The sequence below is a fragment of the Octopus bimaculoides genome, chromosome 20 (genome assembly GCF_046866305.1).
Source record: "Octopus bimaculoides isolate indiv1 chromosome 20, ASM4686630v1, whole genome shotgun sequence".
Taxonomy (NCBI): domain Eukaryota; kingdom Metazoa; phylum Mollusca; class Cephalopoda; order Octopoda; family Octopodidae; genus Octopus; species Octopus bimaculoides.
Window position 1 is genome coordinate 4,498,435 of NC_142947.1, and position 20,254 is coordinate 4,518,688.

Consider the following 20,254-nt stretch of genomic DNA (forward strand, 5'->3'; position numbering starts at 1 on the left):
TAAAATATATCAGGTAGCGAGCTGGCAGAATCGTTTCCGCACCGGACAAAATGCTTAGCGGCATTTCGTCCAACTTTACGTTCTGCGTTCAAAGTCCGCTGATGTCGAGTTTGCCTTTTCCTGTCAAAATAATATAAATAAGTACCTGTGATATAAGTATATATATATGTGTGTGTGTATATATATATATATATATAGAGAGAGAGAGAGAGAGAGAGAGAGAAAGATAGACAGGGAGAATAGAGAAAATGGTGACATAGACAGGAAGAAAAGGAGAGACCTTCCGTTCGTTTTGTTTTTTCTTCCTTTTTTTATCAGGTGAAAATAACAGTTGGCAGCAGAAAGTAAGAAAAAAAATCAGATTCAAAGTAAAATTTTGCGTCTCTTGTGGTGTTGTTACCACATGTCAGTTCCCACAAGACGGCTTTCCAGCCGTGGACTTCTCACCTCTTTACCTTTGTTTTCCACTTACTTCTATTATGTAAGTATTTTCTGCCGTCGCTATTTCTCCATGTTCACCTGATTTTATTATTAATGAAGCAACAGGTGAAACGACTCCATTATATTTTCAGGCATAACGTATGTATATATGTGGGATCCGGAGAAAATTATCAACAACCAGGATATACATACATACATACATACATACATACATAGGCTCGCGCGAGCACACACACTCACACGTGCGCGCGTACACACGCACGTGCTAGTGTGCATGCATGAGTGTGTATCTGTATATATGTGTGTACGTGTGTGCGCGTGAGTGTGCGTGTGTGTGGATATGCGTATGTGTGTATATATATATGTGTGTGTGTATGTGTGTGTGTGTGTGTGTGTGTGTATGTGTGTGTGTACGTACACACTTGCGCTCACCTGATAGTAAGTATCTAAATTTCATACGACTCTTTTACATAAAAATAAAACAAGCTTTTGGCGGTTTTATAGATATTTCACAATGATGCTATGATGCTAGGTGTTTCCATTATTTTGTCCAACCCCTGTATATACATACGCATATATATATATATATATACAGCACGTATTTCGTGTTTCAAGTTGTTTACGTTTTATGACGTCCTGTACACATATATGCATATGTTTATACATATATATGTAATTATGTACATATATGTATACATGCATATAAATATATATATATATATATATATATATATATATATATATATATATATATATATATATATATATCGTAAATCTCAAAAAGATGAAGAACAAACGCAACAAGAAAAAAACAACAACACGAGGATGTGGTACATGCAAAGTATCAGCAGACGCTCAAGGAAAGAACGAAAGGTAGTTTTACGTTTCGAGCATGGCTCTTCGTCAGAAACAGGAGACGGAAGAAAGTCCAAGAGGAAAGGAAGACGGACGAAATATATGTGTGTGTGTATGTGTTTATCTATATATGTGTGTGTGAGTGTGTACATATATATATATGCACACACACACACACACACACGAGGGGGTCGTGAAATGTTCCTGGCTTTGGGCAAAAGAAAATACAGGAGAATCAGTTAATTATGATTTTATTCAACATACTTTCCACAGACAGACACACTTATTGCAACGGTCCTTTAGTTTTTCTAAACCCTATAAAAAGAACTCGGATGGTTGGGCCTCCGACAGGCTTTTCGCGATTCCCTTACAGTCAGGAACTTCTCAACACCCCTCTTGTGTATGTACCATATATGCAATGTCTGTAATGTAGGTATGTATGTTTGTATATATATGTATGCATACAATACATGTGTGCACCTACGTATATATGTAATGTATGTATATATGCATGTGTGAATGTATATATGTAATATATATGTGTATATTATTCCTTCGGGATGGTGTGTGCGTGTGATTATTGTGTATAAATGTGACGGAGCATGTGTCTTTCTGCCTATCTTTTATTTGTGCCAGTGTGAGTCTGTCTGTCTGTTTGTCGGTGTACGCGTGTATGTGTATACTTGTAAGTGGGTGTGTGTGTTTACTTTAGTGAGTGTGTACGAAGAGACGAGTGACAGCTTTTTTGGGTGGAGGGCTGTGGTTATGCGTATGTATGTCATATTGTGCTTGCGTGTGCGTGCGTGAATGTGAGTGAGAGAGAGTGTGAGAGAGAGTGTGAGAGAGAGTGTGAGAGAGAGTGTGAGAGAGAGTGTATGTGTGTGAGTGTGCGTGTGTGTATCTGTGTGTGTGTTTGTGTGTGTGTATGGTAATGGATTCCAAGTAATAGTGCGTGCTGCTATGTACTGAGTGCCAGGAGGTGGGGGTTCAAGCAATTGTGAAGTATATGTATTGTGTGGCTTGAGGGTGGGGGGTGTTGACTAGACTGTGACATAAGTCAGGGTGTGGGAATATATATATATATATATATATATATATATATATATATATGTATATATATATATATATATACATATATATATACATATATATGTATATATATATATATATATACATATATATATATATATATATATATATATATATATATATATATATATGTATTTATGTATATATATATATGCATATATGTATATATATATGCATAAACATGTATATACATACATTTATATCTAAGTGTATGTATATATATGTATATGAACACATGCATATATTTATGTATATATGCATACATATACATATATATATATATATATATATATATATATATGCATATACATGTATATACATGCATTTATATGTATATGTATGTATATATATATATATATATATATATATATATATATATATATATATATATATATATATATATATATATATATATATATATATATATATATATATATATATATATATATATATATACATACATACATACATACATATACATACATATACATATATATATATATATATATATATATATATATATATATATATATATATATATATATATGTATGTATATGTATACACAGAAACACACACACACACATATATACATATATATATTTGACCGTGTGTAAATCAAGGTCATTGTGCGCCCTCAGTCTGCAAACATCTCAGCTGAGCAGATCTAGCGGAATAAACATCTGTTTGCAGTTTTCAGACAAGGAAGTAAAAGAAAGGAAACTTGTTTTGTTATACGTAATTCTGTTAACATTACATATCACGCGCACACATACGCACATACACACACGCACACACTCATACACACATACATACTCAATTATTTTACTCCCACTTTCTCTATTTTTTCTTTCTTCAAATTAATCCTTATTTTATTCGTTTGTAAAGAAAACTCTCACCTCGCCCAACCAGATCGCTTGTAATTGTTTGCCTCAACATAAAGATTTGCTTTCGAATAAGGAAGGAATTCTATTGTTTAACGCACATCAGTACAACAGGTAAATATAAGACCTTTTTTATGTCATTATTTGTATTATCAAAGGACCGTGGCCATGCTGGAATCACGCCTTGAAGTGTTTTTTTTATTTTTAAGGCAGCGAGCTGGCAGAGCCGTTAGCACGCCAGGCGAAATGCTTAGCGGTATTTCGTCTGTCTTTACGGTTCTGAGTTCAAATTCATCATTTCGGGGTCGATAAATTAAGTACCAGTTGCGTACTGGGGTAGATCTAATCGACTGACCCCTTTCCCCAAAATTTCGGACCTTGTGTCTGGAGTAGAAAAGATTATTTGTATTACCAAATGTAACAATCAAATAATGCAATATGTATCTCTACGTATGCTTGTGTATATGTGTCTATATATCTATTAATCTATCTATTTGTCTCTTCTTCTTTCTATCTATCTATGTATCTGTCTAATAATCTGCATAACTATCTCTCTATTTCTCCATCTGTGTAACGTTCTATCTATTTATTTACTTATCCCTGTAACTCTCTATTAATGTATCTATCTACCTCTATATTTGCCCATCTGTGTTCCCATTAATCTATCAAAAACTCTATTTATCTGTATATTTATTTGTGCGTCTGAATCTCAGCCTTTCTATCTATCTCTCTTCCTATACATCTATGTACCAATCTAGTTATCCCTTTGCATATCACTGCCGCTATAAGTTCTTGCGTGTGTGCTTATATGTACGCACAAGTCTGCCAGCCATGGATTGCGTATTATTCTCAGTGACGGCCAGCTCCTAATTGTATATGGGAAATGCAAACCCTAGGTGGCTCTCTCTGTCGTTCTTTCTCTTTCTCTGTCTCCCTCTCTGTATCTCTTCTCTCTCTTACCCCTCTCTCTCTCTCTCTCTCTCTCTCGCTCTGTCTTGGCAATCGTGTCAAGTTGAGGAGGACTGCATGATTAACAAGCTCGGAAAATGATTGCAAAGATTTTTCCCATCTTACTTGAAAAATGCAAGCCTACATCTTCTTCCAACTGCCATTCCAATCAGCATCATCTTCTACAAGACATCTTCTCTAGTAAACATAGCATAGACATACCAAACAATTACTCTGACACCCACAGTGTTGTTAGATCAAGAATATTTAGGGGCCGTCTGAGTGTGAAATACGTTATTAAAATTCCTCATTTAAAATTAAATCATATTTTCATAAACATAGTACGTGGTTTCAAATACGATTGAAGGCAGAAAATATATATTATTTCATTGTTTTCTTTTTTATCATAAAACTGTTACTCGGAGTTTCACGTTCCCGACGAACGTTTTGTAAAGATTTTGCAGCATTCATAAAAGCATATAACTCTTCTTGGGTATTCGAGTATTATTTTTACCGCCTTCTTTTGCATTTATGTGCCTACTTGTGTGTGTACGTATATATATATATATATATTTATATATATGAGATTCAGGAATCGAGGTGTAGGAAGAAGGTTAGCTTCAAGCAATACGTAGTAAATCGACAAAACAACTTTCAAGGACAATAGTGGTTTATTGAGACGGAAGGTTGTGGATTTCTTTCGTATCGAAGTGCGATAAACTGAAAAAAGTTCTTTTTATATTTCACGGTAGGCGACCCAGCGTTGCCGGGTGTGCGAATAAGAATACAAGAGTTAAGGAATGGAGTAGATAAGATCCGGGCTAAATATGTTTCATAGCGAGCGGAACCTCAGAAATGGTGAATGTCCAAGCGGGGTGTATACCACAGGCTACTCTTCAGGCCAAGGATATCTTGAAAAAAACACACACATACATACATACATACATACATACATACATGTGTGTGTGTGTGTGTGTGTGTTTACGTATGCATGCATGCATGCATGCATGTATGTATGTATGTATATATGTATACTAAATCGGAAACTGCTTTTGGCCCAACTATAATAATATATTTGAGTTATTCATTCTCTATTTCCATATAAACAGAAATGAGTCTTATGCAATCAAGCCATAACGTCACACTCCGGATTCGAACTGGTGACCAGAAAGGAGCAGCAACTGATGCTAGCGTCTATGTTATATTATACGATACTTCGGATGACAGCAGTGAGAAGATCCTTGTGGACAACTTCTGGAAAAATGATTTTAAAATCGGGGCCCTCGACACTTTTGATATTCAACTCCCGGAATCGTTTACAGAAGTGAAAAAAATTGAACTCTGGACCGAAAAGCCCACGGTCGAATTAACATCTTCAACTTGGTTCATACAAACACTGGAATTGGTACGTGGGTTTACTAGAAAGAGCGTAACGTTTCCTGTTTTCCGTTGGATAAGGCCATCCATCCATTATACTCTTTATCCTTGGGATACATTCTTACCACAGAATGATCCGGATAAAGAGCAACGAGAAAACGAAATCAAGTACAAACGAGAGATATACAAGTTAAAACATCAGGATGGATCTCCTGCCAAGGTGAGTATATTTTTAGTATGTTCAAGTACAATCTATATTCTTCTCTAGATGTTTTCGCAATTCAAAGAACGAAGGGTAACAAAAATCAAAGAAAAATTAGCAAAAGGTAGCGAAGTCAGTACAGAAAACACGACTTTAATCTTGTATAATCTGCAAGTAAAATCTGTATCAGTAAAATAGATAGCAAAAAGATTTCAGGGAAGAAAATTCAATCCAAAAAATTAATTCAACTCTTTTACTTCCTTGCAACGGAAAATTAAGACATGTGTGAACAACCATCGGATGGATTATACCTGTAATTCAAAGGTCCTTCATTGTTACATTTAACCACGTATACGTTAAGTTAACGAGTTGGTTGGTCAGTTGACTGAACATTTGATTGTTCATAGTCGTAAGTGACGGAGAATCATCAAAAGAAACGGAAAATCAGACAAATACAAAAGAATATTCAAACAATTGGAATTGCGTTCATGATGTAAAGGAAATAATCATGAACGGTAATGACCAATTATCGTAAAGATATGCAAGGGAGAGAACTATAACATTTTAATTCATACAACCTCTGCCTCTCCCTGATAATTGTAGCCATGTCCAGTTGTAATCAATCAGAAGATTGCCAGCCATCAACGTGAGATCACACATTTTTATCGAGGGTCTGCGAATGATTCAAGTGATCACAGCGGCATCAGTATTGACTGCTGCTTTATATTATCGATCTCTCCCCAGGTATCCTTGGAGGACTTGAACTCGGAATATAAAAAGGCTCAAGATCAAATTGACGGTCACTTCACTGATCCTCCCAATCAACCGCCATTAACATAATTTATTATAATGAGTTAAATAATCTAATCAATGTTGATAATCTTTTTCTACTTTTAATTGAACAGCTGGAAAGTTTGCCTGTTGATGAAGAATTCTCGAATGAATACCAGGTAAGAATTTGTTTTGATATACACACACACACCTATATATATATATATATATATATATATATATATATATATATATATATATATATATATATATATATATATATATATATATGTAGCTGTACGTATATATACATGTATGCTTATTTGCAAGGATACATTTAATTTTTGGAGTATTATACAATTTGCTTAATAAATGTGTTTGTTTCCTTTTGATTTGCTTGCGTTAAAAATAAGCCCCATCATTGAAACACATACTTTATATGTGTGCGTGTGTGTGTGTGTGTCTGTTTGTCTGTGTATGTATGTATGCATGCATGTAAGTATGTATGTATAATCAACGAAAGCTAGCACAGCATTGTGTGTGAGTGTGTGTGAGTGTGTGTGTGTGTGTGTGTGTGTGTGTGTGTGTGTGTGTGTGCGTGCGTGCGGGTGGGTGGGTGGGTGTTGGTGTAGGGTTGCGTGCGTGCGTGCGTGTGCATGCGTGCGTGTGCGTGTGTGTCTGTGTCTGTGTGCCTCTGTGTGTGTGATTCTATAATGTGATGGGAGACCTGTGTGTCTAGAGGATGTCGGAAGATTGCATGAAGCGTCGAACGAACATATCTTCCGAATCGGTTATTTTCCTTTACGCCCAGGTATACGTTACCTTTTGCATCTTAATCACAACGAAACCTTTCACTTCAGAGGCACCTGTTAATAACCAAGTGGGAAGGGATTCTGAAAAATTGGTTTACTGGAATCACAACTGATACCTGGAAGAAGCTAGATGACCTAACTAACATTTACTGCAAAGAATGTATAACGAAACCGAAGGTGAGCACCGTAAACCTGTTAGTTTCCATTTTTATTAATTTTTAATGAAATGTGTCCCATAATAGTTGGACACATTGTAGCGACTTGATCTTACACAATTTTGATGCCACAAGATGGTGTCACGAGTCCCACGGCATGACTCCCAATGGAAAGCTGTCGGCAACTACTTGGACACTTCATGTCCTGATTTGATCATATCCATTGGCTGTCAGGATCACTCTGGATCTAACTCTACCGGAAAATTTCTTACAGTTACTTGAAGGAAATAGTGTATGTTGAGAAAACAAGCACGGCTTTAGAACTCAAACAAAACATCCGGAAGGGGACAGCGGCCATCTTAGCTGATGTACTATAGTGGTTATGAGGAAACGAAAGTTCCGATTGACCAACATTTGACAGACAGTTTTTCAAATGTTTTCCATTTATGACCATTCGGTCAATTTCACTAATATATCATGTATCTTTTACTATATTTTCCAACATAGTTTTGTTAACATATTCTTAAAGACTGTAAGGATTGATCTGAAGGGCATTTGAAAGTTAATTCTTGCAAGTTGAGCATATACATAGGCTTCCTAGTGCGTCGCACAAAATGCCTTACATTGTTTACTACCAATACTACTAAAGTCAACATTATCTTTCATTCCTCCGAATCGTTCAAATTTATGCTAATCAGCTTCTGTGGTTTGACGTTAATTAACGGTAACTTCTACTCGCACGAACAATGCTTGGAGGCCTTGTGCCTGTATTAGAAATAAATGCTTAAGTTTATTTATGTTATCCATCATAGGTTTGTTCATATTGGAACGAAGACACATGGTTTGGATATCAACGACTAAACGGTTGTAACCCCAAATCAATAAAATTGTGTGAAGAAATCCCTTCAAAGTAAGTTAATATTTGCCTATTTCATATTTAAACAGGATTGAGTTAAATATTTAATGTGGCGAAACGGCAGGATCGTTTCTTCCGGCTCTTTACGTTCTCAGTTCAAATCTCACCAAGGTCAACCTTGCTATTCATCCCTTCGGGGCCAATAACATTAAGTAGCAGTCGACATGTTCTCTCTCCTTAGAATTGCTAGCCTTTCAACCTGCAACGGACCGGTATCCCATTTACGGATGATGTTGTAATTCCGGTTACTTATGCGCCAGCGAAACTAGGTAATAGGGCTTATGACTTCTAGGGCTCCAGAAAAGTTAAATATTTGTGAATCGTTAAGCAACACAGAAGTCCGTAGAGTATTTCAGATGACACAAAAATATGTGTTTTCAAATTTTGCTTTCAGATATTTATTGATTCTTGTTAATTTCTAAACTTAGATAAATTCATGTGTTGTGGAGAGAAAAAAATCATTTTCGTTTTTTTATTATTGCAACAAAAGTACTTTGCGCTAATAGTGAGAGTTCCCTTCTCCCTAAAACGTAAGTTTATGTAAAATTTACAAAATTCATAAAATATTTTTGCCAATGCAGACAACCAATAATTTCCAATGATTCTCTTTTTTCTTATTTTATTTCTTGCTGCTTGAAGACTTGGAGTGGATGAGGAAATGATGAAACCAGTTCTGAAAGGAGAAACATTGGAAGGATTAATCCAAGAGAAACGACTATTTTACGCAGACTTCGAAATTTTGGAAGGCATTGGTCACAAAGAAGGATTTGACGTAAGTGTATGTTGTGTATATATATATATATATATATATATATATATATATATATATCCATATCCCTTTCATTCAACATCTTTTCTAGCCATTCCACCATGTTGGACCGCTGAACTCTCTACAGTTTTTCTCTCTACGTTTTGGTAGTTCTTTCCCCATTTCTTTCACATATTCCTTTCTGTCGAAAAGCATGGACTCAAAACATAAAAGACTTTTGTATTCTTCCCGACTGTTAAACTAATACACCAAAGATTCTTTGAAAACTCCCATAATCATATTAATGTCCAAAATGAACCAGGACCACATGATTCGAGCAGGTAAATGATTTAGTTCTCATACAGAAGCAGCCGTCGAAGCTGAAGGTGGCTTTATTGAATAACATTATAGAAAAGAAGGTTTACTTTTATCCTCAGAGTATTTTTTGAGAAATAAAGTTATTATCTGTTATTATATAGGTTTTTTTTCTTTATATAAACGTAAACCTGTCCTCAAATATCTTACGCGCCCTGTATATTTAGATATAGATGTGTATGTGCACATGTATATACATATATATATATATGTTTATAAGTGCGCGCGTAAGTCTGTGTGTGTGTGTGTGTGTGTGTGTGTGTGTGTGTGTGTGTGTGTGTGTGTGTGTGTGTGTGTGTGTGTGTGTGTGTGTAACGTTAGCCATCATCTACGCTTGGTTTAAACAGAACAAAACGTTTATTGTAAGCACAAAAAGTAAACATATCTAAAAGCAGACACACCGCCGCTGTGGGACAACTGAAAACTTAGAGTAAACGTTAACAATGAAAATAATGGTTTTGTTTGTTTTGTTTTTTTGTTTGTTTTTCTCCATCGGGTTAATCTGACATATGGCAATAATACATTTCTTTGCTTCTAATTCCTTCAGACTGACGGTTGTAAACAGCATTACATTTTGACTCAGTTTATCAGTATTGCCAGGTTACTGCAATTCATGTTTTCTGTGTTATGTGGAACAGGTTAGAAATGATTGATAAACTATGGAATATGATTACATTGATGACGGTCTGCCTCGCTAATTCAAAGAAACAAACCAAAACATCAATAGATTCCATTCGAATAAGGAGTATAATCTCTAAATCAGTCATGCACCCTCTTTGGGTCCAAGTGGGAATCTTCCCACAGTTTCCAGTTCTTTCCGGTGTGCTGCATGCAAACAGTCAGTCATGCACCCTCTTTGGGTCCAAGTGGGAATCTTCCCACAGTTTCCAGTTCTTTCCGGTGTGCTGCAAACAATCAGCCAGGCACCAGTTTCCGGTCAATTCTTTGACAGTGTCAGAACATAAACGTATTTGACGATCTTTTGCTCCACACTTCCTGTCAGCGTGGCTTTGGGCAATGGGTCGTGACGCATCGTAAGTCCAAAATACGATCATTCCCTGAACTTCGCTTGCGACAACGAGCAACATAGCGACGGCATTAACAAATTCTTTCGTCAAAGCTGCCGAGAAAACACCAGAGCATGACTGGAAAGCGAGTAACAAGGGAGATACTACAAATTATGGGCAGTGTTAGGGAAATAAATAAATATTTAAGACCGAATCAGTCAAGTGACTTCTGTTTCACAAAGGATTCCACATAATCAGTAGTCCTGACACAATTTCGAATAATTTCAAATTGCCACACGCACTCAATTCTTTCTCGAGAACTTCAAAGAAAAACATCTCTTATCCCAGAGGCATTACAGACGACAACCTAGCATTTACTCATACCACATAGAATCATATTACTTCCAAATGCCGTGGCGTGGTAGAACTAACAAAGCCTGTCTTCGAATATGTAATCCATTTTACTTTCATCTCTATAATATTACTACTATGATCAACGATTGTAAACTTTTAACTATGGAATGAAATCGAAGACATATCCAGTTATATACGCACCATTTACTTTACTGATAAACATCTTAAACATTGTATATATCTATATATATATTTCAGCTTTGTGCTCCCATAGCATTATTTATGCTAAATTCGGAAAACAATTTGGTACCAATTGCAATACAATTGCAACAACAGAAGGGACCAGATAATCCTGTAAGTATTTCAATAAAAATTTTGTTTCACTAAAATTTCCTTTTTCTTTTCTTTTATCAGGTCATCCCATAAGTTCTATCCGATTTTACCTTTTTTTAAAGTTGAATGAAATTTAATAGTATTTTAGAATGTCTAATGGAATTAAAAATTATTTTTATGCATTTGTGTACATTTAAACTAATTAAATATTATTTTACAGAATAATAGAATTAAAATTTCTTTGATTGAAACCCTTTTATTCAGGTATTATTCAGGTCACGCTTGGAATCGAACTCGAAATCTTGGGGTTAGTAGCCCGCGCTCTTAACTACTACGCCATATGCCCAGTGACCTGAATAATAATAATAATAATAATAATAATAATAATAATAATAATAATGATGATGATGATGATGATGATGATAATAATAATAATAATAATAATAATAATAATAATAATAATAATAATAATAATAATAATAACATCGAAAATTAACCCAGGTTCGAAATTTCTCCAAGACACCTGATGAAGGCTGGAGGGTATATCAGCCGAAACGTTGTGTTAACAACAAACAAGATAAGGACAAATATCCGTCAAATGTAAATAATGTAAATAATGTAAACGGTTACGTGTCTATAATTTGATGATTATTTGAGGTTTAATATGGATATGAAGCTTCAAATTACTTTGTTTAATCACTGAAAATCCCGTGTGCCTGTGTTTAAAATGTTCTACATACATCCACATAATGTAGAGTAACGTGTTTACAATTTAACTTATTAATATCTATTGATTAGCCTGAGTAATGGCGTGTATGTGTGTGTGTGCTCGAATGTATGTAAATGTGTGTACGTGGCTTTTTGTAGCTGTCCATATAATTGACTAATGACGTATTGCAATTTTTCTTATCATTTAGGTCTTCCTTCCTACTGATGACTGGGGCGTTTGGACTCTTGCAAAAATGTGGTTTAATCTGGCTGATTCCAGTTACCATCAATCTGTTATGCACCTAGGTATTATTATCATTATCATTATTATTATTATCATAACGAGCTGGCAGAATCGTTAGCACACCGGATGAAATGCTGCTAAGCGCCTCGTCTGTTGCTACGTTCTGAGTCCATTTTGGAAGAATTGTGATGAGGTCTAATAAATAAAAGAATAAGAAAACTGGAAGATATCAAACTGAGCGATGTATAAAGTCTAGAATTCGAAATTTCTGTGAACTCGAAGATTAGAGATACATTATAATTTATTTCAAGAATACTCAGTATATATATATATATATATATGCACACATTCAATCATATAAAGATATATATATATTTATTTATTGTAGGTTTAACTCATTTACTGATGGAAGTGGTTGTTCTTGCACTGCACAGGAATATGTCTGTGTCACATCCAGTCTACAAGCTTTTGGCTCCTCACACTCTTTTCCTTTTGGCCATCAACAAGTAAGTTCCTTTTATTTATTTATTTTTTTCTTTTGTCTTTGAAATAGCAAGAGACAGCTTCTATAATTTTTAGTTTTGATTTCTTCAGCAACAAAAAGTGAGCCGTTCTTTTCAAGTATACATTTTAGATAAGGTTAACTCCTGTTGTACAGTGTATATTTTTTTATGAAAATGTAACTCCTGTTATGTAAGTGTGACTCCTGTAACTCAAGTATACGTTTAACGCCTGTTACGCGAGTGTATATTCATATACATAAGTTTAATAAAAGGTTTCTAAAAGCCTTTCAAGAGGTATGTAAATGTATAATAAAAACCAGATTGAGCATTGTCGCGGCAGAGGAGAACCGGAAATGGATACATTCGAAAGAATATGAAGTGCAGAAGGATATACACAGATACAAACACAAACTTTGTGTGTGTGTATATATATAACGCACGCACACACACACACATACTTACGCACATACACATACATACATATATCTATATCTATATCTTTATCTACATATATATATATATATATATATATATATATATATATATATATATATAGAGAGAGAGAGAGAGAGAGAGAGAGAGAGAGAGAGAGAGTGGGGGTGAGAATTTACAAAAAAAATCAAAAGACGAAGACGGGTGTGTGAACAATAAACAGATGTATTACTTTAACGCTCGAGAAGTGAGAAAGTCTTTTACGTTTCGAGCCTACGCTCTTCGACAGAAAGGAACACAGAATTAAGCAGAGAGAGAAAACAAAAAAAAAGGTTTAGTGGTTAGCGATCTATCATGGCGAGTGCCGAGAATGGTAGAACGAGAGAAAGAGAGAGATAGAAATTTCGTGAAAGTATTTCAAGAGACACAGAACAAATATCTCGAAATGGATTCTGTTATGTCTAATTGTGGAGTGTACAACATCGATGAAGCCGTAGAGTGTCTACGGATTTCAAATTAGGAACATGTTAATAAAAATAACGAATGAGATGTGTAAACTACATCTGTTTATATGTGTCTATGTGTAAATACTTCTATTTATCCACAAAGCATTTTGAATTTGCTTAATCTGTTTATAGACTTGCATTTGAAAGACTTGCATCACCCGGAGGTTGGGTCGACAAAACAATGACAATAGAATCAGGTGGATTGGTTGAGCTGTTTCACAAAAGGTAAGATATCTTCAAGACATCGTCTGAATAATGCACTGTGCATCGATCTGAGCTCAAGTACAATTTACTGTACGTGAACTACTTTTTTGGTTTGTTAAATTATTTTGTAGATAGCCTACGCAAATGCAATATTCTACATATATATATATATATATATATACACACAATTTCAAAAATATCACAGAAACAGTTTTTGCTTTTAAATAATGGTAATATCTGTATTTTTCTTTTTTAAGCGTACAACGATGGGATTTTTATCGAGATGGAATTCCTGCTAATGATTTCGCAAACCGAAAAGTAAGTAATTTTCGTGTTGTTTATTTTGTTTCTTTAGACTCAGGTTAACCTTTATAGAGTGGGGAGGCCCACGGTATTCTTGCCGTAATTATTCATTCTAATGAGAAGAATCTATAAGTCCATCGAATGCGTCCTTGTATGGTTTTTGTACCTCTCATCACATCGAGCTTTTGATGTTTTGGTGTTTAAATCAAAGCAACCCCTATCACGCAGATCTTTAATCAGACATGTTACAGTGATTGCCTTTTCCTATCCTTTATCCATGGTGTTTCATTTTCAAAACTAGAGCGCTACATCAAATAAGCTGTACTCATCAACTAATCCTATTTTTATGAACAAACGATGTATATCTGGAAGTAGTGGGTTGCTGCTTCTAGCAAGGCGAGCAACCATGGAGCTGTTCTGTATATGTTTGTATATGTTTGTAAATATTCATGCAATTTATACTGTAATTAATTATTTGGATCTCTACTGATAACGAATTTCTCACAACCAAATCTTACCTATGAACATAGCTTTAGATGTAGATTAAAACACCGCTTCCATTGCTATCGACCGGTTCTATTGGCACTGTTATTTTTTGTGATACGTTTCAATTTGCCCGCGTAAATATTACCCTTGGTCTCTGATTTCAGGTTGATGACCCGAATGTTTTACCCAAATACTACTTCAGAGATGATTCGCTTGCATTGTACAACTCAATATATAAGTATGTATCCAGCTATATAGATATCTACTATGGTAATTATATCGATTTGGTTATCTTTTTTATATATTATGTTACATTAAAGAGAAATGGGCAAGTGAGGAAGAATCAAAACCGTTCGACAAAACAGAATGATTGGAGATATTTAGTAATATTATGTCAGTGGAATTAAGTAGAGAGATAATATGCACAAACTCAAGCTATAAACACGCACACACTCGCCCACACATGTGTGTCAGTGATAATCTTATTGAATATGGCTGTGTCTTTGTTCGAGTCTATGTTCGTTATATCGTTATGGAGCAGACTGGCAGACTCGTCAGCACACCGGCCAAAATTCTTAACACCATTTCGTCCGTATTTATATTTGAGTTCAAATTCCGTTGACTTTACTTTTCATCCTTTCTACAGTTGATTTTTTGGTCTTTTTTGTTAATTATAATTTCAGTTAATGAAAACGATATTAGTGATGACTGGGAGATACAAGACTGGATAAAAAGTATGGCCGTATCACACGAAGATGGTGGCTTACAGGTATTTGATATTAATAATTATTGAAGACTGTTGTTGTTGTTCTTGTATTTTAGCCGATATCTTCTAGATTCCACAATCAATGGTTTTCATTTCATCTATGGTCCTCAGTCTTCCATTACCAAAACCAAGTGATTCAATCAACCCTCCCCTTAGGTCAGTTGTAGCATTAGAAATATTTCTGTAAAAGTGCTTCCTTGTCTGAGACACAACTGCACACAAAATCGTTGTACTTCCAGATCCTTCGCTGCTCACTTTGCGACTGATCGCCAAGCGCATTAAATATATATTCCTATAGCGTGTGTAAATAAAATTGGAGACTTATGTAGCATGATGTGACTATTATGAGACAGGACATAGTCATCCATGCGCAATACTTGCAGTAAAGAGATTGCAACGCCGACTGGATTGTTGCAATGTCTAAAAGTTTAATTAATTTACTGGATGCACTATGTAACACTCTCTCTGTCTCCTATCTATCAAGCTAGCTAGCTCGCTTGCTAGTTAGCTAGATAACTATATACATACATACGTACATACATACGTACATACATACATACATACGTACATACATACATACATACATACATACATACATACATACATACATACATACATACATATTTCTGTATGTCTCTATCTATCTCTGTCTTGTATATCTCCCACATTCCTCAGACTCCATAGATTTAAACGCTTTCAGCACTAACATCGAAACAGACATCTGATACACTTTTCCTCCATCTTCTCTTAATGTCTAAACAAATATCAAATGGTGGTCTTTATTTTAAACACCCAGGAGAACATAAAAACTTGGCAAAGCCTAAATACCGTCGTCGGCGAAAGTGTGTTACTAATCTTGCTGTATCGTGTTTTACTAGGAACAACTAGAAAAACTCACTTGGTTTAATTGTTTACTTGTTTCAGTCTCTGAACTGCGGCTATGCTGGAGCAGAGTGTCGTCGAACAAATCGACTGCAGTATTTGCTTTTAATCTGATGCCGCTTCTGTTGGTCTTTTTTTATGAACTGCTTGTTTACGAGGATCTAAACAAGCCAACACCGTTTATCAAATGAAGTGGGGACAAACACACACACACACACACACACAGAAGTTTCCTAAATCTGTTGGTTTCATACAAAGTAGTTGAATAAGAAATATTTTCTATTATCTTTCAAAGGGTTTACCAATGAAAGATGGTAATGGTCACGTGTCTTCAAAGGAAGAATTAAAATGGATTCTAGCCGTAACTATCTTCACCTGCAGCGTGACGCATGCCGCCGTCAATTTCCTGCAGTATGAAGAATATGGTTTCCCTGCAAACTACCCGTCGATGCTAAGGACACCGCTGTTAAAAGACAAAGTAAGTTTATTTTTTGGTTAAAGGAAATGTGTTATTACGTGTTAATGTATGCTAGTATCTTACATTGGAATACGTGTTAATGTATGCTAGTATCTTGTATTGGAATACGTGTTAATGTATGCTAGTATCTTGTATTGGAATACGTGATAATATATTGTAGCGTATAATAATATATGATAAAGTACTCTGTATAACAATTGACGATAATATATGAAATTAGAATATGTGAAACTATGAGATAATTTGATAATGTGATGTGATTAAGTAAGAAAGCGTGTAATGTGATTCGGCTTACATGCGTCGAGATCAGACCAAAAGCCTCAACGACTCTGGTGTCTTTACCCAGATGAATTCGTTTTCATTACCTATTTTTACCGGTTATTTATATTTTAATGTTTCACTATTTTACGTTTTAGGAACCTAAAACAGAGAAAGATATCATTGATGCTCTGCTTGAAAAAGAACAAATCCTTGATGTGTTATCAGTGACACATTTACTAAGTTCAAAAGGAACGAATTCTTTGGGATATTTTGAAACGCGCTACATCTATGATCCAAGAGCAGTCGGTTGTATTACAAAGTAAGTATTATAATACACCACGTCTACGCTGCAGTGATTGTCGTCATCACGTGCATTTGCTTACGATTGACCTATTTCCTTTCTTTTTCACTCATTCTATTTCACTCTTTCTATTTCTATTTTAGCTTCCAATCAGACCTGAAAAAAATTGGGGAAGAAATCAGAAAAAGAAATAAAACATTACATATACCTTACGAAGTCTTGGACCCTGTGAACGTTCCTAATGCCATCAGTATTTGAACATATACATACATATACATATATATATATATATATATATATGTGTGTGTGTGTGTGTGTGTGTGTGTGTGTGTGTGTGTGTATGTATGTATATATATAGTTATATGCATAACTTCTTTGTTAATAGCTCTGTTTCTCTAGTCAGTTAGTTGTTGGTATAATTTACCAATCTCTCAGTCAAAATTTGTCCAAGCGACACCATTTACTGAATATTTCTGATATGACATTTAAAAAGTCAACAAATTTATTGAGGTTCACAATTACCAGTTGCTTCTGCACTGTCCACAATCCCCAGCTATTTTCCTCGTTTCTGTCTCGTTTACATCTTCCATTTATTTTTCATTTTATGATATTGCGGTTTTCCCGATAAGAAGTTTACTTCTGCAGTTTGATTTGAATGGGTCAATTTGTTTTGAATATTGTATTAAACATATAAAAATGTTGTTTGAAATATAATAAAATATGTTTCATTATAAACTTATGTATTTTATAACAGAGTAGATTACTCTTCCATTAATATAACTGAAATTTCTGTGCAATTAAGCACAAATGCGAGCAACCAACTTTGTTAAGTCTTGCTAATAGTCAGATGTTGTGCTTATGTTATACAGCTGTGCATTATATAACAAAGAAATAAAACGTTATTTTTCTCTTACAGTACGCTTTGTGTTATTCGTTTTCAACACGTTTATTCTTTTATTCTTTTATTTGTTTGAGTCATTTGGCTGCGGCCATGCTGGAGCACTACCTTTAGTCGAACAAATCGATCCCAGGACTTATTCTTTGTAATCCTAGTACTTACTCTATCGGTCTCTTTTGCCGAACCGGTAAGTTACGGTGACATAGATACGCCACCATCGGTTGTCAAGCGATGGTGGGGGAACAAACACAGACACATAAACACAGACACACATGCATATATATATATATATATATATATATATATATATATATATATATATACACGACGGGCTTCTTTCAGTTTCCGTCTACCAAATCCACTCACACGGTTTTGGTCGGCCTGAGGCTATAGTAGAAGACACTTGCCCAAGGTGCCACGTAATGGGACTGAACTCGGAACTTATGTGGATGATAAGCAAGCTATTTACCACACAGTCACTCCTGTTGTTTAAAAAAGCTAGTCATATTGGTCTCAAAATTTGGCACAAGGCCAGCAAGTTCGGTGCAAGGCGTAAGTCCATTAGATTGACCCCAATACTCAACTGGTACTTATTTCAACGACCCCGAAAGAGTGATAGGCAATTTTGGCTCGGCAGCATTTGAACTCAGAACCTAAAGAATAGGAAGAAATGCCGCTTGGCACTTTGCCCGACCTGCTAACGATTCTGCCAGCTCGCCGCCTTACAAGCCAAAGGTGGACATCGGAGGGAAGCTTTTGCCTCTTTTGTTCAGACATCCATGTCTTAACCCATTTACTGCGCAAAACTGAAAAAAATAATTTGTAACTTCTGTGGAATTCTCGATGAAAACAAGGTACCCTAGTGATAAATTCTGTGATTAAATCATTTTAAATTGTTATAGATTAGTTGGACGTCTTAAATAGCCTCGCAACTGAAAATGTTTATAATTTTCCCTCTTAAATCTCCGCAAAATTCTTTTCCCAAGAATACTTCTTCATTTCCTGGAATAAGAAAGTCCGTTTTTAACTTGATAACAACAGCGATTTAAAACTTTTTGGTAAAAATATGACGTCTGTTGGTCTAATAAATTTCTTCCGAGCCAGGATCAGCGAATTGAGGATAGAGTTATCTCCCATGCAAATTGAGGATAGAGTTACCTCCCTTGTTTTCAATTAGAAGTTACATAATTTATTCCCTTGATTGTATTGTGAGTTATTTCCCTTGAAACTTTTTCTGAATATGATTTTATTCGGTTTTTATTTTTGAAGTCAATTACTTCGCAAAATGTTTTTACAAAATATCGATAAAATAAAAGACATAATTAAATATTACATATCGCCTAGACGAGCGATAGTCTAGACTATCTTTGTTATTCGGATAAAATTAATGAACAATTTACAGGCGTGGTTGTGTGGTAAAAAGCTTCCTTCGCAATCACGTTTTACTTTTTACATTTTAGATTTTGTTTTCGTTTTCCGTTTTCTGTTTCTTTTTGTCTTTTAACCATACCACTTTGTCATGTGGGAGGGGTGTATCATTTTCCCTACAACACAGTATTATTATTTATTGTTTTCAACGAACATTTGAAATACGTAAGTCAAGACGCACAGAGACGTAAAAACAAAAACAGTTTTATTTGATAATAATACACAGATGTGTAATATGACTACAAGAGCTTACTATATATATTCTTTTATTCTTTTATACGTTTCAGCCCTAAGCATGTGGTCATGCAGGAGCATCGACAACGTAATTATCTTCTCAATGTCCAGCCTTACGTGACTGGCTTTGGTGAAGGACCGAGTTCGATACAGCTGCCCTCTTTTGAGTTTCTTGCTGTGAAATAGATTCATCGGGGTCCTTGGATACCAGGCGATCAAGTTGTTCCTTTAAAACATCAAACCTTACTCCAGATGTCTTGGCAAGGCGTAAAATAGTTTGAGGCCCTTGAACCCCAAGATATATATATATATATATATATATATATATATATATATATATATATATATATATATA

At 35.0% G+C, this 20,254-nt stretch overlaps 1 protein-coding gene across 2 annotated transcripts; it reads left to right on the plus strand.

Moving 5' to 3' along the window:
• The first annotated feature begins 2 nt into the window (after window positions 1–2).
• On the plus strand, window positions 3–18,254 carry LOC106873090 (allene oxide synthase-lipoxygenase protein). 2 transcript variants are annotated; one of them, XM_089337877.1, is made up of 17 exons: window positions 3–879; window positions 3,272–3,381; window positions 5,325–5,812; window positions 6,700–6,744; window positions 7,426–7,554; window positions 8,345–8,442; window positions 9,088–9,220; window positions 11,191–11,286; window positions 12,183–12,279; window positions 12,606–12,723; window positions 13,791–13,883; window positions 14,120–14,180; window positions 14,816–14,921; window positions 15,335–15,420; window positions 16,595–16,777; window positions 17,194–17,357; window positions 17,483–18,254. In XM_089337877.1, the coding sequence occupies exons 3-17, from the start codon at window positions 5,327–5,329 to the stop codon at window positions 17,595–17,597; spliced, it is 2,010 nt and encodes a 669-aa protein (XP_089194003.1). In that variant the 5' UTR covers window positions 3–879; window positions 3,272–3,381; window positions 5,325–5,326; the 3' UTR covers window positions 17,598–18,254. The 2 variants fall into 2 exon arrangements, with proteins under 2 accessions (XP_089194003.1, XP_089194004.1); XM_089337878.1 differs by having other exon boundaries at window positions 3–481.
• Window positions 18,255–20,254: the final 2,000 nt, after the last annotated feature.

What these genes read in the sequence shown, in the direction of transcription:
- LOC106873090 (XM_089337877.1), top strand. Translation starts at nt 5,327, where the DNA reads ATGAGTCTTATGCAATCAAGCCATAACGTCACACTCCGGATTCGAACT. An exon ending in GTTGAGCTGTTTCACAAAAG is followed by an intron (nt 13,884 to 14,119) that starts GTAAGATATCTT and finishes TTCTTTTTTAAG; the next exon opens with CGTACAACGATGGGATTTTT. An exon ending in ATGATTTCGCAAACCGAAAA is followed by an intron (nt 14,181 to 14,815) that starts GTAAGTAATTTT and finishes CTCTGATTTCAG; the next exon opens with GTTGATGACCCGAATGTTTT.